Source organism: Pseudophryne corroboree, chromosome 8 (assembly GCF_028390025.1).
Source record: "Pseudophryne corroboree isolate aPseCor3 chromosome 8, aPseCor3.hap2, whole genome shotgun sequence".
NCBI classification, from domain to species: Eukaryota; Metazoa; Chordata; class Amphibia; order Anura; family Myobatrachidae; genus Pseudophryne; species Pseudophryne corroboree.
The window spans coordinates 74,020,472-74,045,598 of record NC_086451.1 but is presented as its reverse complement, the minus strand read 5'-3'; the positions used below and the strand labels follow the sequence as shown (position 1 = coordinate 74,045,598).

Genomic DNA, 25,127 nt, shown 5'->3' with positions numbered 1-25,127 from the left:
GATCACCAGAACGAAGAAAAAACCTTGTAATGCCGTGAGTAAAATACCAAACTTCTTAGCAAATTTACTTGGCGCAGTCGCAGTGCGAACATTGCGCATGCGCAATTAGCGGAAAATCGCTGCGATGCAAAGAAAATTACCAAGCGAACAACTCAGAATGAGGGCCCATATTCCGGTCAGGTCTATTTATGAAGCTCTTCAGCCCCTTAAATAATGTGGAAACCGAATTATTTGCATCAAAAAAATGGCCATTGAACAATATTTTTGCACAATGGTCATTTCAGGCTATCCAATTATAGCTTGTTTTTTTTCAGTGCCAAAAATTGGCCCTAATTGGCAGCAAACACATATGGGGGTGTGTGTGTGTGTGTGTGTGTGTGTGTGTGTGTGTGGTGGGGGGGGGGGGGGGGGGGATTAACTACGATGAAACATCAGGAGAATAAAATGTTTTTACTTTCGCATTTTTCCCCGATGTTTCACTGACATATTATAACGGGGTACCCAATTAGATCTCCCGTAAAGAAATACTTTTTTGGGTGAAACCTGTGTGTTTTATTTGCTGCAGCCCTGAAAGGACACACTTATAGGGGATTTTGCTTTGTGTGTCTGAGGCAGGTGAAACAAAATCCCTGATAAGCTGCGGCTCATGCCGGTTCATCAGGGCTAATAGGATAGCCCCGCGGGTAATTAGATAGCGCCCATAGGATCCATAAAAAGCCACAGACCTGTGTGTTTTCATGGCACTTTTCGTGGAAAAAAGGGCATTTATCACGGATTTGGTTTCAGGCAGGCGAAAGCACGATAAGCGCCGGCATCTGGCCTAATTGGATAGCCCCATTGGCAGTAATTAGCAGCTTTAAATTATTACGGCTAATATGACACTGCCCTATGTAAAGAAAGCCGCTATTTACCGATGCCTCGCGCATATCTCCAGCACTTGACACCCAAATTGCAGCATTCTGCTGTCTCCATGCAATGTAAATGGGTTGGGTATGGATGACCGGCGGTTGGGATACTGATGGTCACCATACCGAGGCCGGGATCCTGTTCTTTAGAATGCCGCCTGGGGGGCCGTGGGGGGTGAGCGCAACAAAGCGGCATGCCGTCTGTCGGGATTTCCACAGAGCGGGATTCCGGCGTCGGTATAGTGACTAGCAGTCTCCCAACCGCCGGGCACATAACTGCATCCCATGTAATACCCCTGAAAAACAATCCTTTACACTGCGATATGCAGCAATAAGGAACGCTAATGGTTGGACTGCTCTGTCTATGTTGATAAATAGACCCCTCGGGGTTTAGTATGTCAGCCCTATGGTTGTATATTTCATGTATATATATAGCTTTGGGATACTGTATTTGTGCATGACACAATGCATCAGAAATAGTCACCCTTTGCTTAACCTGACACCTGTTTTATATTTCTGAGAACGACTGTAATTCCTTTGCTGACAGATGTCTCAGTGACCGCGCCAGATCCAGCACAGCTACACTGAGTGGGTATCCCGCTCACCTGTGTTGGCTCTGTGGTATCAAGTGTTACACCATACCTGAAAGTAACAGTGAGAATGTAACTTACTGTCTGTATTGTTATATAGTATATCTGATATGTAGAAGTCTGCAGAGCTTTGTAAGTAGTACCCTACGGAACCACTGTAGTCTAGTACCGAACAAATCCCCCGTTATACGCGTCTAACTGCGTTGGATTACATATTCCAACCCACTGTGTAAAGAAGGATATGCAGTCTTTCGTCAGCATCTTCACAGGCTGTTGGAAAAAGCCATTCATTTACCTCAGACAATTAATACCCTCCATTAGTCACTGAACGGGCATCTCCAAGCCGGATTACGTTTTTCCACTCTCTTGTTCTACTCTGACAAAGTGAGCATTTCAATGTTTTGGCACTTGGGGCAGTGCCAGGAACGTGCATCTCTGAGAAATAACAGCGTGCACCGAGCCGCCATCCTCTGTTCTCACTTGTAGGGAATTTCTCTGTTCCTCTTGCTGATGAATATGCTACCAAACTATCAGAATCTTTTTCCTTTACCAGCTGTTCCTGGTCTCTGTTTTGGAGCCATAGACTCGCACCTGCAGCAAATTAAAAATTACTTAGCTCATTCAGAGATTGGTGCAGATCGCTACATGCGCAGCCAGATTTGCGCCCGTCTCCTCACATGCCGCTCAGCACAGGGCAAGGCCGTCCAGCATGTTTGAGGTCGCCTCCCGATGAATTGCGGACGCATCAGACTAAGGTTGACTCCTGTCCCTTCGTCAGCAATCTGCGATGCGGGTCGCATCAGCGGCCAACTCCGAATCAGCCCCTTAATACTAATATTGCTGGCACTCTGGAATGCAAAAATTTATATATTTGTTACTACACGCTTGCTCAGAAACGTAAGGGCCAAATAATAATGACCACAGAAGTATGAGTGAGGTTTTCCTCCTGTAATTACCTGTAATGGGAGTAGCCGCACATCACGCAATCTCACGCTTAATCTCCACCATAAATTAAGGGGAGGTTCAGTTAATCAGAATGATCGGGGAAGGCGCTTTGCAGAACGTAGAGACTTTGGGCTTCCAAACGCTACTGTGATGTACACAGCCAAGCATTGTGGCTGCTTTTGGGGGAATTCAATTGTGCAAATACGGTAGAGCCAACGATGCAGATTTTCCCTAAAACCTCTATGGGGTGCGAGTGAAAACTTGTGATGCTGGCAGGACACAATATGTCCTTCCGGTACGGCATATCACGTCAGTGTCAGGAATTGAATACCCCTGTATGCAATATATAGGGAGAGATGTTGCAAGTCTGCCCATAACAGTAACATCCATCAGCATCTTGCTATCATTGTAAAGAATGTACTTGATAAGTGACAGCTAGAAGCTGGTTGCTATGAGCAACTTGCCATCCTCTCTTGAAGATTTGATACATCTCCCCCATAGGCTTTTGGGTGTATACAGCCTCTTTTATTATTATTTGAATTACTTCATATTGTCCACTGTAACAGTGGAAGCATTACAGTTGCCTAACTAGCAGCCTGTGAACTAATTGCATACATTGGGGGTGTATTCATGAAGCAGTGAAAAGTGTGGAGAAGCAAGCCTGTGGAGAAATTACCCATGGCAACCAATCATCTGCTCCGTACAATTGTATAGTATGTAAGTTATAAATGTTACTTCATTGCTGATTAGTTGCCATGGGCAACTTCTCCACTGGCTCACTTCTCCACACATTTCACTGCTTCATGAATAAACCCCATTGTCACATGGGTGGGATAAGTAATAGACTACATCCAGTAAGAAGTGAAATGTCTCATTGGCTCTTATTGGCTGTACCTGACGGAGTCCCCAGCATGAATTTCTAATCTGAGCTTCTGGGAATTTGAGGGGTGACCGCTTGGCATGTACACGGCCAGCATGGAGAGCCTCATGATTGCACACATGGAAAAAATTTCCTCATCAGCTTAATAGGAGCTAACAGAATAAACCCCAATTTGAACTGAATGGTTTAAATACCACGCTTGCAGTGTAACAATGGGCAGTGTTCTGGAGATCTGGAGAGTGTGGGTATGTTTTGTCATCATTTTTCCAGGGTGCCCTTTGTAAGCACGGTGATGTAGCTCTAAGCAGCTGGGTCAGTAGAATGGACGCCTCAGTCTCTCTGACCTTTCTAGTTGGTGGCATCGACTTGGTGTCACGGTTATGGGTCCAGCGTGACTTTCCGTGCCGTGACCTCACCACTTCTGTACTCCCAGATTCCAAAATGAGTTGTAAGCGTCCCTGGCCAGGAAAGGGCACATCTACACTGCAGAAGCCAAAATCAATTGTAACATTCCTCAACGGGGTTAAACGTGCATGTATTCCACCAATACCGGCTTCCTCAGTCCCTTGAATGCAGACAATATGGGCAGTTTATTACAGGACATTCTCTGATCATATTAGTATATATCAGTTGTAATCCAGGTCTGAAGGATACAGCGATGTGACCCAATGATTTACATGTAATCACATTTTATTGTTGCTATGTTATTTCCTACTAACGATGAACTAAAGATATGTTTTCCCTTCTCTTTTAGGAGATCGCTCTTTGTTTGGATTATTTTATATATTACCTGTTGCCTGGATATTTCTCAGGGAATAGCTGAAGGTAAATTTATTATTTTGTCAGATTATTGTTGTTGTTGATGATGATGATATTATTATTATTATTATTATTTTCATGTTTTTTTTTACTATTATTTTTAACTGTAAGCAATCTATAGAAAACTAGATGTTGGTCTGTTACCTGTTTCTGAATTGGCTGAATACAGTATCTGTAGAGTAGGGAATTGGGCCCCACACAGTACAACGATATGTCCTGAGGCTGAAGTCGGAGGCGATTTCCCTTGAATTCTCCCGGGAGTGGTTCCATACGATTCCATGCGATTTGGTAAATTTTGCATGCGATATATCGTATGCAATCCCAGCCATGCCTGCGGGAACTGACATATCACGAGTGCAGCACTAACGATCTAGGGGAGCCGATCCGACCCTCACGGGAACTCGGATCAGATCGGAAACACCTCCAAAATGCCCGATTTCACCCGATATATATCGGCCCGAATGCCCGAAATTGGATAAAATGGGGCATTATCATTCTAGTGTATGGGGCCCTTAAGACTGCTACAGATATCAAAGTGGCCAGATCAAAGAAAGGACTACAGTATAAGTACATTACTCATGTGACCACAGAGAGCCCCATCTGGTGGTCTGCCCGGTTGTTGAGAAGAAGACAGGATGCAGAGAAGTCACACCTAAAGGAGATATGAATGAAGAACTGGACTGAATAGACTGGACAGTGAGGGCAAGAGATGGGTAGAGACATAGCAACACTCTGCTTACCATTACTTACTTTCATTATAAGCCTAGCTGCGGATATTTGCATTGGTCTTTCCAGCGCAGTTCAGGGTGCAATCACATCTTGCAGGATCCTCCCCTGCCACGTAGACATGCTCCTTGATGCGTGTAGTACCAGAAAACTCTTTAGAGGCCCAGCGCAGGAGTGCAAGGTTCAGCTTCCTGCTCCTTAAGTACCCCTTCCCCTTCATTAATTAATGTTCTAATTTTTCTTGTAAAAATATATCTATAAAAGCTCTATTTTAGCCTCCTATATGGCTTACGACAATTATGATTGTGTGAACAGACAAAACATGGGCCCAAACGTAGCAGTCTGCTTGGTTTTGCCTTAAAGCGAATCGCTGCTTTAAATCTTGCAAAAAATCTCACTACTGCCCTCAAATCGCCAGACGTTACCTTTGGGACATGATCTTTATTACAGGTAGCCCTGTTTAGTGTGTGAGTTTTCGTTAATTATGTGTAGTGTTTATGCAATTTTGCTTTTTGCTGAAGTTCAACATAGAGGCACAAAACTGTTGCAGAATATACTACTTTCATAGCCCATAACCACAATGAGTAACTACAAGGATGTCTTAAGACACATCGCCACCTACTGTGCATCCTGTACAGCTTCTCCAGCCATTCTCAGCCTACAGCTGTTGCTATACTCCAACAAAAACAAGTTGTTACAAAAGCATAGGATGAGGCCCAGTCTTCAATAGGAACTCCTTCACAGCAGACTAGATGGGCTATGTGGTTCTTATGTGTCGTCAGATTCTATGTTTCTGTGTTACTCCTCACCGTGATGTGTCCTATACTTCAATAAGAACTCCTTCACAGGTGACTAGAGGGGCAGTGTGGTTCTTATCTGTCGTCAAATTCTATGTTACTTCTCCCTGTGATGTGTCCTATACTTCAGTAGGAACACCCTTCACAGCACCTACTCTTCCCTGTGATTCTCCAGTGTTAAAATAATTGTAGGCATAGAGGTGTGGAAGAAACTGATCTTATTTGCCCTCTGATGGGAAGGGAACTGCTGCTGGTATTCCATTTAGCATCTGAAATGATGTGAGGTACAGAAAAGATAGCTGTATAAATCCCCCAGACTCTAAACTTTGCAAAACCCAAGGATTAGTGAGGTCTCCGAGGCCTCTTTTTATATGTATCCTATAATGGTGTAACAGATTTGTGATGGCAAGGCTTAGGTTACCCATATACTGTCCACATTAAGGGGTTTATGTCCTTATTCTGTCTTGTTCTCGTTCCTTTATCATCGTTATCCTCAAACGTGATTTGCATCCAGACCACAGTTTATAGACGAACGGAAGGATGAGGTCCTGCCTGGGGCTTTTAATACCCTTGAACTGGTTCTTGTTAAGGGACAAAAACAACTGCAGCTGCTTGTGCGTCTTTCAGTAAGACGCACCAGAGGAATGTGGGGCTGTATGTCATCCTGGCCGCCGAGCATCCACTGTACTGTCCTCATTTCTCATGTTTGCTCAGAATATTCAGCCTGTAACCTATTTCTGATTTTGCGTTTCAGATGTGGACGTTCTTCAGAAGTTGGGCCTCATGGGAAGCAAGCCATCCAGTCGCCCAGTTCCCGAAGGGGTCATACCATTCAAGTCGGGAGTCATTCTGACACAGCGAGCGCGTATCGAAGCTCCGATTCACGCCGTCATACCGCCAAGCTTAGGAACTGATCTCACTCTGGTGCTAAGCCTCTGCTCCCACCGAATTAACAATGCCTTTTTATTTGCTGTCCGAAGCAAAAAGAAGAAACTTGAGCTCGGGTTGCAGTTTATCCCGGGTAAAATTATAGTGTACGCGGGTCACAAGCAGTCTGTATATTTTGATTACAATGTCCATGATGGGCAATGGCACAATATGGCTGTTGATATTCAAGGCCAAAAGGTGACTCTATATACTTCTTGTGGGAAGCAAAGAGTTAATGCCAGTCTGCATGTAACGAAAGGTGACGCATTGGATCCCGATGGGGTGTTCACGCTGGGGAAGCTGAACCAGCAGACTATACAATTTGAAGGTGCTATTTGCCAGTTTGATATTTATCCTCCCGCCAAGGCAGCTCATAATTACTGTAAATATCTCAAGAAGCAGTGCAGGCATGCTGATACCTACCGGCCGAATCTGCCACCTCCCTTTCCACTGACACCCCAAGAAGCCAGTATGCCTGTGGGCACCCAGATAGCTTTTAAATCCCTAGCTAACATCAGCACCAGTTCTCCTCCAACGCAGAAACTAATCAAAACAAACTTGACGATCGCCATCAAAGTTAAGGCTCCTCCCGCGAAGTTAACTACAAAAGCACCTGCCGTACTGCCCGTAACGTCGCCATCCACCCACAGGACTGACACACAGCTCTCGCCAAGTGTCACAACCAGGACTTCCACCGTGGCCCTCAGGATATCTGCACCTGTTACTACTTCACCGGGTAAACCTCTGCTCTCTGTCACTAAACACGTTGCGGCACACGGCCAGAACAGTACAAAGGACAAGAGGTCCCAGCCCCTGGAAAAAGTCACCAAGAAAACAGTCTACCAAAAAACAACCGCCAGGCCTCCAGCTTCATCTGTCACTTCTAAGCAGGTTAGGAAGATCACCGTAAGCCCGAGGAGTACAAATACCACCTCCCTAAAGCAAGCATTGCAGAAGAGAACTAGTATTCCTACCGTAAAGCAGCATACTTCCTTGGACCTGAAAATTTACCCAACTACCACCTCAGTATTTTACACAAAACCAGGAGCCGGGTCCTTCCACATGTCCTCATCCACGTTTACCAGTATGCCTGCTACCTATGATTATCTATGGCTTGATCCAACTGCATTTCCGGATTTGATCGGACCCCCTGGGGCCAAAGGAGATCAAGGTGCCTCAGTAAGTATCACCGTTTTATTTGTATGATGTATACTAAGGCATATCGTTTTGCATATATTGCCTGCATTGTGTGATGTTATCAGTTGGGATAGGCTGAAAGGGCGCCTGTTCACAGGGGAGTTAGATTTATTAAGCCTGCTGAAGTGATAAAGCACCAGCCAATCAGCTCCTAACTTCCATGTCACAGGCTGGGTTTGAAAAATGACACTCAGGAGCTGACTGGCTGGTGCTTTTTCACCTTCCACTTTATCACTTCACCAGGCTTAAAAAAAACCTGCCCCACATTTATTAATGGACAATTATATTTTAATCCATTTTTAAATGTTAGTAAAAATATGTTTTAGACCCAGAAGCTCAACATCGATTTAGATCGATTTTTCATTTATATGAAATTGATGAAAATCGACCCTAAGTAACTATACCCCTATGTTTAAGTCTTTTCCTGATGAATGCATTAAATGATACCATCTACCAGCGGTAGTCGCTGTGAGACTATCTTACTTTAGCAGTGTTCATTTTTGTTCTGTTTTCTAAAGTATATCCTAAGTTTAATACAAATTTTGTATTGCCATGGTGGAATGAAAGGAAAAGCAAACCGGTGAAACACTGCTATCGATGCCACTTCATAACCGTGCCTTCAACATGGAGGCTATAAGACCACATAGGAATCTCTGAAAAACCTACGCTGACCTTCGTGACACCAATGCTGTACAGTTTAAATTAATAATACAGGTTTTTTTTTCTTTAAGGTCTAAATTACATATAGTACAATTCTCACAAAAAGGTGTGAGAAAGTATAGTTGCCATCTCACAGGATTGGTCCTTTAATTTAGTTGATTTAGTAGCCATTTTGTATTTCATTTTGTTCCTTTCAGCTCTCTTATAATAGTTCACATCACAAAATGGCTTCGCTCATTGGGCCTAATTCTGAGTTGATCGCAGCAGCAAATATTTTAGCAGTTGGGCAAAACCATGTGCACTGCAGGGGAGGCAGATTTAACATGTGCAGAGAGAGTTAGATTTGGGTGTTGTGTGTTCAATCTGCAATCTAATGTGCAGTGTAAAAATAAAGCAGCCAGTATTTACCCTGCCCAGAAACAAAATAACCCACCCAAATCTAACTCTCTCTGCACATGTTATATCTGCCTCCCCTGCAGTGCACATGGGGGGTAATTCCAAGTTGATCGCAGCAGGAAATTTTTTAGCAGTTGGGCAAAACCATGTGCAGTGCAGGGGAGGCAGATATAACATGTGCAGAGAGAGTTAGATTTGGGTGTGGTGAGTTAAATCTGCAATCTAAATTGCAGTGTAAAAGTAAAGCAGCCAGTATTTACCCTGCACAGAAACAAAATAACCCACCCAAATCTAACTCTCTCTGCAAATGTTATATCAGCCCCCCCTGCAGTGCATATGGTTTTGCCCAACTGCTAAAAAATGTCCTGCTGCGATCAACTTGGAATTACCCCCCATGGTTTTGCCCAACTGCTATCAAAATTCCTGCTGCGATCAACTTGGAATTACCCCCATTGTGTCCAGGCAACAGGTGAACTCTGCAATTATTTGGGATTTGGATAACCTTTGCAACCCATGTTTTAGATGGCATGCCTTCTGCTGTGGGTGAGAAGTATCCCTGCCCAAACAACTCCTGGTTGCTGCCTCGTGAATGTAACAGATAATCCATATGCATTTAATTTAATTTAATGATAACTTGGTTTGGTATTTTTTTAATTGTTAATTATATAGCACATGCATACTCCACAGAACTTTACAAAAAACATTTACGTCCTTCACATCAGTTCCTACCACGTTTACTATCAATTTTCCCTACCACATGGACACGCTAGGGTTCATTTTTTGTCAACAGACAATTTGATAGTTTTTGGAGTGTGGGATGAAACCTACGCAAACATTGGGAGAACTCTGCACAGATAGGCCATGACTGGGAATTGAACTCATGACACCAGTTCTGTAAGGCAGTACAGGTTGAGTATCCCATATCCAAATATTCCGAAATACGGAATATTCCGAAATACAGACTTTTTTGAGTGAGATAGTGAAACCTTTGTTTTTTGATGGCTCAATGTACACAAACTTTGTTTAATGCACAAAGTTATTAAACATATTGTATTAAATGACCTTCAGTCTGTGTGTATAAGGTGTATATAAAACATAAATGAATTGTGTGAATGTACACACACTTTGTTTAATGCACAAAGTTATAAAAAAATATTGGCTAAAATGACCTCCAGGCTGTGTATATAAGGTGTATATGTAACATAAATGCATTCTGTGCTTAGATTTAGGTCCCATCACCATGATATCTCATTATGGTATGCAATTATTCCAAAATACGGAAAAATCCCATATCCAAAATACCTCTGGTCCCAAGCATTTTGGATAAGGGATACTCGACCTGTAATACTACAGAAAAGAGAAAATAAATTCTTAATATGCATACTGTGACAAGATCATTGGAATAGTGGTAGAAGGCATGCGTTTTAAAACCCCAGGAATTTTATTGGTTGTGCTGAGAGTTTTGGTAAAAACCGGATTAGGGTCCTGGGGTTGGATGTGAGAAGAGAGGGTGGGTTCTCCATTCATTTAGGCCCAGTTCGGGTATTTGGGCTTTTAGCCTCACAGAAGACTAATTAGGTCTTTCAACTGTACGGGTGTGTTAAAAAGGGTGTTAGCCTGATCATTTGTCTCTCACACTGCTTGGGAAAAAGGAGATACTATGGAGTCTCTGTGAGAGTAACCTGCCCTTGTAATCCAGTGAGAAAAACCTTCTTGCATTGTTTTTGTAGTGAGTTAGGATTGTCCTGTATATAGTTAATGTCGGATGGCAAGGTATTTATTTTGATGTCTTTTTCTTTTTTTCTACACAATGAAACTGGTCAGTTGCATTTCTCTGACGTCCTAGTGGATGCTGGGGACTCCGTAAGGACCATGGGGAATAGCGCCTCCGCAGGAGACTGGGCACAGCTAAGAAAGATTTAGGACTACCTGGTGTGCACTGGCTCCTCCCACTATGACCCTCCTCCAGACCTCAGTTAGAATCCTGTGCCCGGCTGAGCTGGATGCACACTAGGGGCTCTCCTGAGCTCCTAGAGAGAAAGTATATTTTAGGTTTTTTATTTTACAGTGAGATCTGCTGGCAACAGACTCACTGCAGCGAGGGACTAAGGGGAGAAGAAGCGAACCTACCTAACTGGTGGTAGCTTGGGCTTCTTAGGCTACTGGACACCATTAGCTCCAGAGGGATCGACCGCATGGAACCGGCCATTGATGTTCGGTCCCAGAGCCGCGCCGCCGGCCCCCTTACAGAGCCAGAAGCAAGAAGAGTCCGGAAAATCGGCGGCAGAAGACATCAGTCTTCACCAAGGTAGCGCACAGCACTGCAGATGTGCGCCATTGCTCCTCATACACCCTTCACACTCCGGTCACTGAGGGTGCAGGGCGCTGGGGGGGGGGGGGGCGCCCTGAGCAGCAATAAAAACACCTTGGCTGGCAAATATATCACAATATATAGCCCCAGAGGCTATATATGTGATAAATATCCCTGCCAGAATCCATTAAAAAGCGGGAGAAAAGTCAGCCGAAAAAGGGGCGGAGCTATCTCCCTCAGCACACTGGCGCCATTTCTCCCTCACAGCTCCGCTGTAAGGAAGCTCCCTGGCTCTCCCCTGCAGTCTACACTACAGAAAGGGTAAAAAAGAGAGGGGGGGGGGCACTAAATTTAGGCGCAATATACATATAGCAGCTATAAGGGGATATAATTTAGTTAATGCCTGTATTATATAGCGCTCTGGTGTGTGCTGGCATACTCTCTCTCTGTCTCCCCAAAGGGCTTTGTGGGGTCCTGTGTGTGTGCGGTGTGTCGGTACGGCTGTGTCGACATGTTTGATGAGGAGGCTTATGTGGAGGAGGAGCAGGTGCCTATAAATGTGTTGTCTCCCCCTGCGGGGCAGACACCTGAGTGGATGGACCTGTGGAAGGAATTACGCGAAAGTGTCGACTCCTTACATAAAAATTTTGACGACATGCCAAATACGGGGCAGCCGGCTTCTCAGCCCATGCCTGCCCAGACGTCTCAAAGGCCATCAGGGGCTCTAAAACGCCCGCTACCTCAGATGGCAGACACAGATGTCGACACGGACACTGATACCAGTGTCGACGACGAAGAGACTAATGTAATGTCCAATAGGGCCACTCGTTATATGATTGAGGAAATGAAAAAAAATAAGTGCACTGTCCATTTCTGCCAGGAGAGGTTTATGGACTCGGCAGTGGACAGGTGATGCAGATTCTAAAAGGCACATGGAAGTTTTGCCTTATAAGGGTGAGGAGTTGTTCGGGGATGGTCTTTCGGACCTAGTTTCCACAGCAACAGCTGGGAAGTCAGCATTTTTACCACATGTCCCCTCACAACCAAAGAAAGCATCGTATTATCAGGTACAGTCCTTTCGTCCCCAAAAGAACAAGCGGGGTAGAGGCGCGTCCTTTCTGCCCAGAGGCAGAGGTAGGGGAAAAAAGCTGCAGCATACAGCCAGTTCCCAGGAACAAAAGTCCTCCCCCGCTTCTTCTGCTAAGTCCGCCGCATGACGCTGGGGCTCCACAGGCGGAGCCAGGTATGGTGGGGGCCCGTCTCAAAAACTTCAGCAATCAGTGGGCTCGCTCACAAGTAAATCCCTGGATCCTTCAAGTGGTATCTCAGGGGTACAGGCTGGAATTCGAGACATTTCCCCCCCGCCGTTTCCTCAAATCTGCCTTGCCAACGACTCCCTCAGACAGGGAGGCTGTGATAGAGGCAATTCACAAGCTGTATTCCCAGCAGGTGATAATCAAGGTGCCCCTACTTCAACAAGGACGGGGTTACTATTCCACAATGTTTGTCTTACCGAAACCGGACGGTTCGGTGAGACCCATTTTAAATTTAAAATCCTTGAACACATGTATAAAAAAATTCAAGTTCAAGATGGAATCGCTCAGGGCGGTTATTGCAAGCCTGGAAGAGGGGGATTACATGGTATCTCTGGACATCAAGGATGCTTACCTGCACGTCCCCATTTACCATCCTCACCAGGAGTACCTCAGATTTGTGGTACAGGATTGTCATTACCAATTCCAGATGTTGCCGTTCGGCCTGTCCACGGCACCGAGGGTATTTACCAAGGTAATGGCCGAAATGATGATACTCCTTCGAAAAAAGGGAGTTTTAATTATCCCATACTTGGACGATCTCCTGATAAAGGCGAGGTCCAGAGAGCAGTTGTTGGTCGGCGTAGCGCTATCTCAGGAGGTGCTACACCAGCACGGTTGGATTCCGAATATTCCAAAGTCACAGCTGGTTCCTGCGACACGTCTACTGTTCCTGGGGATGATTCTGGACACAGTCCAGAAAAAAGTGTTTCTCCCAGAGGAGAAAGCCAAGGAGCTGTCATCTCTAGTCAGAGGCCTCCTGAAACCGAAACAGGTGTCGGTGCATCACTGCACGCGAGTCCTGGGAAAAATGGTAGCTTCCTACGAAGCAATTCCATTCGGCAGGTTCCATGCCAGAACTTTTCAGTGGGACCTGATCGCATCTTCAAATGCATCGGTTGATAACCCTGTCTCCAAGGACCAGGGTGTCTCTGCTGTGGTGGCTGCAGAGTGCTCATCTCAAAGAGGGCCGCAGATTCGGCATACAGGACTGGGTCCTGGTGACCACGGATGCCAGCCTTCGAGGCTGGGGGGCAGTCACACGGGGAAGAAACTTCCAAGGACTTTGGTCAAGTCAGGAGACTTCCCTACACATAAATGTTCTGGAACTAAGGGCCATTTACAATGCCCTAAGTCAGGCAAAGCCCCTGCTTCAAAACCAGCCGGTTCTGATCTAGTCAGACAACATCACGGCAGTCGCCCATGTAAACCGACAAGGCGGCACAAGAAGCAGGACGGCGATGGCAGAAGCCACAAGGATTCTCCGATGGGCGGAAAATCACGTGTTAGCACTGTCAGCAGTGTTCATTCCGGGAGTGGACAACTGGGAAGCAGACTTCCTCAGCAGGCACGACCTCCACCCGGGAGAGTGGGGACTTCATCCAGAAGTCTTCCAAATGATTGTAAACCGTTGGGAAAGGCCACAGGTGGACATGATGGCGTCCCGCCTAAACAAAAAGCTACAAAAGTATTGCGCCAGGTCAAGAGACCCGCAGGCGATAGCTGTGGACACTCCAGTGACACCGTGGGTGTACCGGTCGGTTTATGTGTTCCCTCCTCTTCCTCTCATACTCAAGGTACTGAGGATAATACGGAGAAGAGGAGTAAGAACTATACTCATTGTTCCGGATTGGCCAAGAAGAGCTTGGTACCCGGAACTTCAAGAAATGATCTCAGAGGACCCATGGCCTCTACCGCTCAGACAAGACCTGCTGCTGCAGGGGCCCTGTCTGTTCCAAGAATTACCGCGGCTGCGTTTGACGGCATGGCGGATGAACACCGGATCCTGAAGGAAAAGGGCATTCCTGAAGAAGTCATTCCTACGCTGATTAAAGCTAGGAAAGAAGTAACCGCAAACCATTATCACCGCATATGGCGAAAATATGTTGCGTGGTGTGAGGTCAAGAAGGCCCCAACGGAGGAATTTCAGCTGGGTCGATTTCTGCACTTCCTACAGTCAGGGGTGACTATGGGCCTAAAACTGGGTTCCATTAAGGTCCAGATTTCGGCTCTGTCGATTTTCTTCCAAAAACAACTGGCTTCACTACCTGAAGTTCAGACATTTGTCAAGGGAGTGCTCCATATTCAGCCTCCTTTTGTGCCTCCAGTGGCACCGTGGGACCTCAACGTGGTGTTGGGTTTCCTAAAGTCTCATTGGTTTGAGCCACTTAAAACCGTGGATTTAAAATATCTCACGTGGAAAGTGGTCATGCTTTTGGCCTTGGCTTCGGCTAGGCGTGTGTCGGAATTGGCGGCTTTATCATGTAAAAGCCCCTATTTGATTTTCCATATGGATAGGGCAGAATTGAGGACTCGTCCCCAGTTTCTTCCTAAGGTGGTATCAGCTTTTCACTTGAACCAACCTATCGTGGTGCCTGCGGCTACTAGGGACTTGGAGGACTCCAAGTTACTGGACGTAGTCAGGGCCTTGAAAATTTATGTTTCCAGGACGGCTGGAGTCAGAAAGACTGACTCGCTATTTATCCTGTATGCACCCAACAAGCTGGGTGCTCCTGCTTCGAAGCAGACTATTGCTCGCTGGATTTGTAGCACAATTCAGCTTGCGCATTCTGCGGCTGGCCTGCCGCAGCCTAAATCGGTAAAAGCCCATTCCACGAGGAAGGTGGGCTCTTCTTGGGCGGCTGCCCGAGGGGTCTCGGCTTTACAACTTTGCCGAGCTGCTACTTGGTCAGGGGCAAACACGTTTGCAAAATTCTACAAATTTGATACCCTGGCTGAGGAGGACCTTGAGTTCTCTCATTCGGTGCTGCAGAGTCATCCGCACTCTCCCGCCCGTTTGGGAGCTTTGGTATAATCCCCATGGTCCTTACGGAGTCCCCAGCATCCACTAGGACGTCAGAGAAAATAAGATTTTACTCACCGGTAAATCTATTTCTCGTAGTCCGTAGTGGATGCTGGGCGCCCGTCCCAAGTGCGGACTGTCTGCAATACTTGTTTATAGTTATTGTTACCTAAAAGGGTTATTGTTGAGCCATCTGTTGAGAGGCTCTGTTATGTTCATAATGTTAACTGGGTATAGTATCACGAGTTATACGGTGTGATTGGTGTGGCTGGTATGAGTCTTACCCGGGATTCAAAATCCTTCCTTATTGTGTCAGCTCTTCCGGGCACAGTATCCTAACTGAGGTCTGGAGGAGGGTCATAGTGGGAGGAGCCAGTGCACACCAGGTAGTCCTAAATCTTTCTTAGCTGTGCCCAGTCTCCTGCGGAGCCCGTCTATTCCCCATGGTCCTTACGGAGTCCCCAGCATCCACTACGGACTACGAGAAATAGATTTACCGGTGAGTAAAATCTTATTTAAACCAATGAACTTGTGTGATCTCTCAGCTGCTGCATCCTGCCATCTACCCCAGGAGATGGTACTTGTTCCCCTGACCCTGTGCCTAATTCAGACCTGATCGCTGCTATGTGTTTTCAGACAGCAGCTGATCAGGTCTGAACTGCTCATGCGCCGGCGCCGCAGTGAGCCGGTGCATGCCAGACAGCCGATGGCCATCTCAGCCCAGCGATCGCCTCTGCCTGATTGACAGGCAGAGGCGGTCGCTGGGCGGGAGGAGCGGGCCGGCGGTGTTGGGCCGCCGTTTTGGGGGCGCGGTCTGGGCAACGCAGACGTGCCCGGACTTTGCGGGCACAATTTAGCACATCTACGATCAGTTCTGAATTAGGCCCCCTGTTACAATATGTTTAGCCTATCAAAGAAAGGCATACAGTATACTGTAATTCAAATATGCAGTGTTGGACAAATCTGGAAAAAAAGAAGAGCCCATGTGTTTCTCTGAAATAACTTGAAACTGACCAAAGCAGTTGGCATCCATCATTGTTTATTCTATATTTAATAGAAATCAGACTTTGCATTTTTCATTCAACAGACTATTTTAAATAAACCAAATGGAAATGGCTTGGACAAAAATGATGGGACCCTTAACCTTAACCTAAGTGCACATCCACTGGAATAATGTGATTTCTGTAGCTTTCAATGAGACCTCTGCACTGGCCAGCAGGTAGTTTGGCCCACTCTTCCTGCGCACACTGCTCCAGTTGTCTTGATGGTTGCCATCTCCAGACTGCATGTTTCCATGATTCCATAGATGTTTGATAGGATTCAGATCAGTGCTCATGGAAGGCCACTTCTGAATAGTTCAGTGTTCTGTTCTTATCCATTTTGGGAGCTTTTAGCTGTGTGTTGTGGGTCATTATCCTGTTGGAGACCCTGTGACCTGCCGCAGAGCTTTCTGATCCTGGCCAGTATGTTTCACCTGCAGAATGCCTTGGTAATCTTGATATTTCATTGGGGATGCATTCAATATCCCGGCTGTCGGGATCCCAGCGCTCAGCATAAGGGCGCCGGGATACCGACACATTTTCTTCCACTTCGGGTGTCCACAACACCCCTGGAGTGGGAATAGAGTGGCATGCGTAGCGCGGTGAGCCCAGCAAGCCAGCAAGGGGATCTTTTGCGCTCGACCCGCTGCCGGCATTCCGGTGCCCGGCATCCCGAGGTCAGGGTTCTGTCTGCTGAGATGTCGGGCGCCGGAATATCGATACCAACCCATTTCATTGTGCCCTGCACAGATTGAAGACACCAACGTACCAGATGCAGCAAAGAAGCCTCCTTTATATTCCACGGCAGACATTGTGTTCTTCTCTTTGAAAGCTCCATTTTTTGTCTGTGAACATAACGTCACTTTTCAAAAAGCTCCAATTTTGACTCATCTGTCCTAAGGGCATTCTCCCAGAAGCATTGTGTCAATATATATTTTACCAATTTATTTTCAAGAGTGGAGTCCTCCTGGGTCTTCTTCAATAGAGCCCAGTTGCTCAAAAAGCGCCAGATGGTGCTATCAGATATTACTGTACCTTGACCTCTTTATTTACCATTCTCCCAATCCTTCTGTTTTAATCTGAGGTGGATTTTCCTCTTGTGGCCTTGCCCAGGGAGTTTGGCTGCAGTCCCATGGATTTTAAACATCAAGCTGCTTGGAGATGGTCTTACATGTGTTTTGGTTAACATGCTGGTCTATAATTTTCTTTCTGATCTCCTCGGACAACTTTCTCCTTTGCTTTCATTGGTCCATGTTCAGTGTGGTGCATACATTGATACCAAAGAGCGCAGTGATTCTCAATTTAAATTGGCTGAATGACTAGTTAGCAGAATGAAGACGTGTGATGCTAATTTAAGAAAGCAATTAGCCTGAAATATCACTATAATCCAATTATTTCTTATCGTTTTATTCTAAGGAGTACCAACAATTATGTCCAGGCCATTTTTATTTTATATATTTGGCGAAGTAATCAATAATTTATTTATTTTCATGTTTTTTTTCCTTTATTCAATGAGATGTAAAGGTACCAACAAATTTGTCCACAACTGTACTTACTACATTTAAGGTGGTTGCATGGTGGCCAGATTATTGGGCTTCCTATGCCAGTTATACAGTGACTCTCTGTCTGACCGTCTGTGCAGGAATATGGCTTGGCTTACTACCACCACATCTGGTTTTGGCCTACGGCAGTAAATTTATGTTTAACCTGCGCTACAATACCCACCCATTGTAATTTTCATTTGCTGCATTGTCACGTCCCAATCATTTAAGGTCCATCATAAAAATGATCCTAATCCTGATGACAGCTGAGTACCGCTAACGTGTCTCGCCATAAGGAAAATGGTGAAGGTTATGCTTGGTGGCTGGTGGTTATGCTGGAGTGTACAATGGAAATGTGACCCTCCTGTGTATTATAACTATCTACGTTTTGCACAAAACATGATAATACGGCGCACAAAACTGTTCCATGCTCTCTACTGAAATGGAAAGCAGCCCCAATATGACAGCATTTTAATGGTAATGGTGAAGACAAAGGGGTATATTCAATTGAAGTCGAAAGCTGCCGTCTGTTGAAAAGACTGCAGTTTTCGACTTTTTTAGGTCGGAAGGGGTTCCGATCTATTCAATCTAACCCCAAATTATTCGACAAGTCGGGGAATTCGACTTGTCGAAAAAGCACGTGGATCGGCGGAATAGCTGCCGATCCGCGTGCTTGTGTCGAGTTTTGGCCCCCCTTTTCGACCATCTCCATTCGAAAGTCGAAGTGAGGTGCGGGAGCAGAGATGGGGAGGCCACGGGCAGACGGGGGAGAGCAGCGCCGGAGGATGTCACAGCCGTCGCTCACAGCAGCGTCCACCCGGCTCCAGCAAGCGAGACCTCGCTTGCTGGAGCCGGGTGGACGTTGCCGTGAGCGGCGGCTGTAACATCTTCCGGCTATGCTGCCCGCTGCTTTAGCGCTGCTCTCCCCTGTCTGCCGGCGGGTTTTCCCCGTCTCCCCCCCGTGCATCTCAATTCAACTTTTTTTAAAGTCAAATTGAAATTACATTGAATAGCCCAGGTCGGATCCATTCCGACAAATGAATGTCGGAATGTATCTGACTTCAATTGAATATACCCCAAAAGCTGTAGCTATAACCAGAATCCAGTACTCATGAGCGTGCAGCCAAACAGTTTACCTTGCTCACTTAAGTGTGAGGTATGAACCCAATGGTTTCCTAATGCATTCACAAGGTGAATGTTAGTTCAGCCCACAAAATGACTACTTCCACTGTTGTCGAAGGTTACACTTTATAGCTACAGATAGATTAATATAAACGTAAGAAGCCTCTGAGATGCTATGAAATGTGTTACCCTTTTATAATGTCTATAGAGGAAGAATAATCTGAAACCCTTATTATGTTACATGTTTACCTAGTAACCTCTGTATATCATGTTTATACCAATTACCCCTAAAGCATGTACATTTATTCTAAATACCACCTAATGTTTGCAAAGTAACTCTTTGAATAGCCATTTAGTTTAAATGTGTGTTATTCTTTCCTTATGTGTTATACTGTTATTTTGTGTTTCATCTAACTGTGGAATAACCGCATGAATCCACATGTACCGAAGACTGATGAATCAGTCTGGTATACCCCGGAGGTACATGTACCATACAGACCCATGGATCCGTCTGGTATATCCCCGGAGGTACATGTACCACACATACTCACGGATCCATCTGGTATATCCCGGAGGTACATGTACCATACAGACACATGGATCCATCTGGTAGACCCCCGGAGGTACATGTACCATACAGACACATGGATCCATCTGGTAGACCCCCGGAGGTACATGTACCTTACAGACGCATGGTTCCATCTGGTAGACCCCCGTAGGTAGATGTACCACACATACTCATGGATCCGTCTGGTAGACCCCCGGAGGTACATGTACCATACAGACACATGGATCCATCTGGTATACCCATGAGGTACATGTACCCAAGACTGATGGATCCATCTGGCATACCCCTTAGGTACATGTACCATGCAGATGAATGGGTAAGTATGGCATACTGAGGAGGTACATGTACCACACAGACGCATGGATCTGCCTGGTATGCCCAGGAGGCACATGTACCACAGACAGTGGATCTGCCTGGTATGCCCCGGAGGTACATGTACCACAGACACATGGATCCGCCTGGTATGCCCAGGAGGCACATTTACCCAAGACTGATGGATCCATCTGGTCTACCCCTTAGGTACATGTACCACGCAGACGAATGGGTAAGTATGGCATACTGAGGAGGTACATGTACCACACAGACGCATGGATCCATCTGGTATGCCCGGGAGGCACATGTACCACAGACACATGGATCCGCCTGGTATGCCCCAGAGGTACATGTACCACAGACACATGGATCCTCCTGGTATGCCCAGGAGGCACATGTACCACAGACACATGGATCCGTCTGGTATGCCCCGGAGGTACATGTACCACAGACACATGGATCCTCCTGGTATGCCCAGGAGGCCCATGTACCACAGACACATGGATCCGTCTGGTATGCCCAGGAGGCACATGTACCACAGACACATGGATCCGCCTGGTATGCCCCGGAGGTACATGTACCACAGACACATGGATCCGTCTGGTATGCCCCGGAGGTACATGTACCACAGACACATGGATCCGTCTGGTATGCCCAGGAGGTACATGTACCACAGACACATGGATCCGCCTGGTATGCCCAGGAGGTACATGTACCACAGACACATGGATCCACCTGGTATGCCCCGGAGGTACATGTACCACAGACACATGGATCCGTCTGGTATGCCCAGGAGGTACATGTACCACAGACACATGGATCCGCCTGGTATGCCCAGGAGGTACATGTACCACAGACACATGGATCCACCTGGTATGCCCCGGAGGTACATGTACCACAGACACATGGATCCGTCTGGTATGCCCAGGAGGTACATGTACCACAGACACATGGATCCGTCTGGTATGCCCAGGAGGTACATGTACCACAGACACATGGATCCGTCTGCTATGCCCCGGAGGTACATGTACCACAGACACATGGATCCGCCTGGTATGCCCAGGAGGTACATGTACCACAGACACATGGATCCGCCTGGTATGCCCAGGAGGTACATGTACCACAGACACATGGATCCGCCTGGTATGCCCTGGAGGTACATGTACCACAGACACATGGATCCACCTGGTATGCCCCGGAGGTACATGTACCACAGACACATGGATCCGTCTGGTATGCCCAGGAGGTACATGTACCACAGACACATGGATCCGCCTGGTATGCCCCGGAGGTACATGTACCACAGACACATGGATCCGCCTGGTATGCCCAGGAGGTACATGTACCACAGACACATGGATCCGCCTGGTATGCCCAGGAGGTACATGTACCACAGACACATGGATCCGCCTGGTATGCCCCGGAGGTACATGTACCACAGACACATGGATCCGTCTGGTATGCCCAGGAGGTACATGTACCACAGACACATGGATCCGCCTGGTATGCCCAGGAGGTACATGTACCACAGACACATGGATCCGCCTGGTATGCCCAGAAGGTACATGTACCACAGACACATGGATCCGCCTGGTATGCCCAGGAGGTACATGTACCACAGACACATGGATCCACCTGGTATGCCCCGGAGGTATGTGTACCACAGATATAGAAACCTTGGTCTGGACTACACTCCATACATACATGTACACGCCGTGTTAGTGTCTATTAGTTTACAGAATGAAACATACGTGTGCACCCTGCAATAGAGAATGAGTCACAGACATTACTGGCAGCCTGTACTGGTGAGATCACAGCTAATTTCCTCCTAATCCTGACCAAGGAATCACTTTTTTTGTCAATTGTTCAACTGTGAACATTAATTCCAGGGAAATCCCTGGTACTTTTCCTCACTCCGACCAGAAGAACTGTGACTGCGCTCTTATTAGCATTTAATGAAATGCACGGCAGGCGTGTGAATGGGGTCTATATTCCAGGTCAGCTCCTGGTATCTTGCAGAGTTATTTTATCAAGCTCATTTGTGATGTTCTCCAGATGCATCATATTTGAGGGGGAAAATGGATTCCAATTTTTCCTGTGACTTGCTCTGGAGCCTGGAAACTGATAGCCTCCCTCCCCCTATGTATTTGGGTTCAAATTACAGATAGTTTTCATGGTGGTCTCAAGATATTTCACAATACATAATGCTGAGCTGCTAAGAATGAAAGCGTTTAGGGGCAGTGTGGCTCTGTAACGTACAGCTAATGTATTGCAAATGTTGACGTTATCACATCAATGCCATTTAAAGCTTTCTGGGGCACTTTCACATATTTATTTTATTAGAAACGCCTCAGTGACCCAGCCATATTGGTTACACATCTCTGAAACGTAGAGATAGAGCCTATAGCAGACAACCAGATTTTAGCTTTCGTGTGTATAGTACAGTCTAGAGCAATGATGGCTAACCTTGACACTCCAGCTGTTGTTGAACTACACATCCCAGCATGCCCTGCATCAGTTTTAAAATGGGCAAATAGCAAAACTGATTCAGGGCATGCTGGGATGTGTAGTTCAACAACAGCTGGAGTGTCAAGGTTAGCCATCAATTTTTTTTTTTTTGGTGTCGTTTTCTTCGTAGAGTGACCGGGATCCCAAATTAGTGCACCGCGTCCCCTCGCATGGCTCGCTTCGCTCGCCATGCTTCGGGCACACTTTACCGTTCCAATCGTAGTCCACGTGGATCGTTAAGTATGAAAAAATTCAAAAAAAGAACAAAAATGTGAAAAACTCATGTCGACCTTTAGACCTGTCGACCTAGCACATGTCGACCTAGAAACCCTGTCGACCTTCCATCCATGTCGACCTAGTGACTGTCGACCTATAGTGGTCGACCTAAACATTGTCGACCTAGACACTGTCGATCTTCAGACCGGATCCCTAATCTGTACAGGTATCTATAGTACAGTGCAGGTGTGTCTTCATACACCGAACGTCTATGTGGCATGAGACGCCCTTGGAGATTGAGCCTTTTAGAGAGCAGTAGCGTACCATCTTTTCTATTCAATTTTAACGTTGACGTAACATCCCAGACGCAACACCACTTGCCGTGTACTAGGAGCGCTAGGCCGCAACTTTAAATGCAAAGGAAGTTGTTGTAAAAATATACAAAGTCACAGATGAAGCCGCAGCATAGTTGTTCTTCGTACGTTGCCGCTGTTTTTTGAAGGTGTGACGAGTCCAGGGTCTGCGTTGTTGGACGCAGACTTCCTGGACCCTGGTGTCCAGATGCTACAGCTAGCCTAAGTAAGCTTCAGCTAGGCTGGCCTGTAACCATCGTGATGGTGATCAGAGTCCTCAGACGCAGCACTCGGATACTTGCTATCTCCTACAGACGCCTCCTGTTCATTAGAATTTTACATGAAACAGTGGTTCCACCTTGTTTACAGTATTCAAATAGTAATTTCCTCTTGTTTAATATAATCAAGGCCGAAGCAGGGCAATAATGCTTCCTGTGTTGGTGTCGCATCCCTCCCCCCTCGCCAAATAAATAAATACATTTATTATGTCACAACGAGGGTGCGGGGCTTCGGGGACCATGAAGTAGCGGAGAGGGAGAAGCTGAGCATCCTAAAGACAGTACACGCAGGGCCGGCTCCAGGCCTACTAGCACCCTGTGCGAGAAAATGTAAAAGCGCCCCCTAACCCCTATGCGCGCGCCGAAGGCGCGCGCGCTTCGGGAAAAGTGGGCGTGGCCTCCTGGGAAAGTGGGTGTGGCCTCGTAACTTCATATTATTAAACTATAAATAAATATATTTTTTCACACCCCCTCTATGCACACAATTAGCAGCCTTATGCAGAACAGCCACAGTAGTGTTCCTTACACACAATGTCTCCAGTGTAGTGCCAGCTACACATGACATGCCCCGCAGCAGTGCCAGCTACACATGACATGCCCCGCAGCAGTGCCAGCTACACATGACATGCCCCTCAACAGTGCCAGCTACACACAATAGACCCCCAGCAGTGCCAGCTACACATGATAGTGTTCACGTTTTAGGGCAGGGTGCTGATCACAAGGAGGGCACATTTTTAAGTAAGGAGGGCAAAATGATGTACATACTGTAATACTTGGTGCTCCTCCACCCACATGCTGAAGCAGGGACAGTGCGCGCCGAAGGCGCGCAGCAAAAATTTAGGGCCGTTGCTTCGTGGGGAAGGTGCATGACCACAGAGTAGTGGCAATTCGCATTACACCACATAGTAGTGCAGCTAATACACATTGCACCAGGTAGAACCTCCTACACACTTTGCGCCAGGCAGAGCACGTTAGACACTTTGCGCCAGGCAGAGCACGATAGACACTTTGCGCCAGGCAGAGCACGATAGACACTTTGCGCCAGGCAGCGCACGATAGACACTTTGCGCCAGGCAGCGCACGATAGACACATTGCCTAGCCACAGATGCCTAGTAGATACACTACATGATATGCCCCCCAGCAGTGCCAGCTACACGTGACATGCCCCCCAGCAATGCCAGCTACACGTGACATACCCCCCAGCAGTGCCAGCTACACGTGACATGCCCCCCAGCAGTGCCAGATACATAAATGGCCACACAGTGCAGATATGCCCCCAGTGCCAGATACATAAATGCCCCCACAATGCCAGATACATAAATGACCACACAATGCCAGATACATAAGTGCCCCCACAGTGCCAGATGCATCAATGACCCCACAGTGCCAGATACATAACTGCCAGATACATAAATGCCCCCAGTGCCACAAAACATAAATGCCCCCACAGTGCCAGATAAATAAATGCCCGCCGTGCCACAAAACATAAAAGCCCCCACAGTGCAGATATGCCCCCACAGTGCCAGATACATAAATGCCCCCAGTGCCAGAAACATAAATGCCCCCACAGTGCAGATATGCCCCCACAGTGCCAGAAAAATAATGCCCCCACAGTGCAGATATGCCCCCACAGTGCCAGAAAAATAATGCCCCCACAGTGCAGATATGCCCCCACAGTGCCAGAAAAATAATGCCCCCACAGTGCAGATATGCCCCCACAGTGCCAGAAAAATAATGCCCACAGTGCAGATATGCCCCCACAGTGCCAGAAAAATAATGCCCCCACAGTGCCAGAAAAATAATGCCCCCACAGTGCAGATATGCCCCCACAGTGCCAGAAAAATAATGCCCCCACAGTGCCAGAAACATAATGCCCCCACAGTGCAGATATGCCCCCACAGTGCCAGAAAAATAATGCC

General features: G+C 46.7%; 1 protein-coding gene and 1 long non-coding RNA gene across 2 annotated transcripts in view; one reads left to right on the top strand and one right to left on the bottom strand.

Annotated features, from left to right (window-relative positions):
- Positions 1-25,127, top strand: part of COL27A1 (collagen type XXVII alpha 1 chain) — a 453,351-nt gene that overhangs the window by 39,855 nt on the left and 388,369 nt on the right. The window contains exons 2-3 of the mRNA XM_063936676.1: positions 4,075-4,145; positions 6,417-7,768. Of these exons, the coding sequence (XP_063792746.1) occupies positions 4,075-4,145; positions 6,417-7,768 (1,423 nt within the window). The remainder of the gene's footprint in view (positions 1-4,074; positions 4,146-6,416; positions 7,769-25,127) is intronic.
- Positions 1-25,127, bottom strand: part of LOC134948597 (uncharacterized) — a 174,178-nt gene that overhangs the window by 122,514 nt on the left and 26,537 nt on the right. The gene's annotated exons all lie outside the window — the stretch shown is intronic.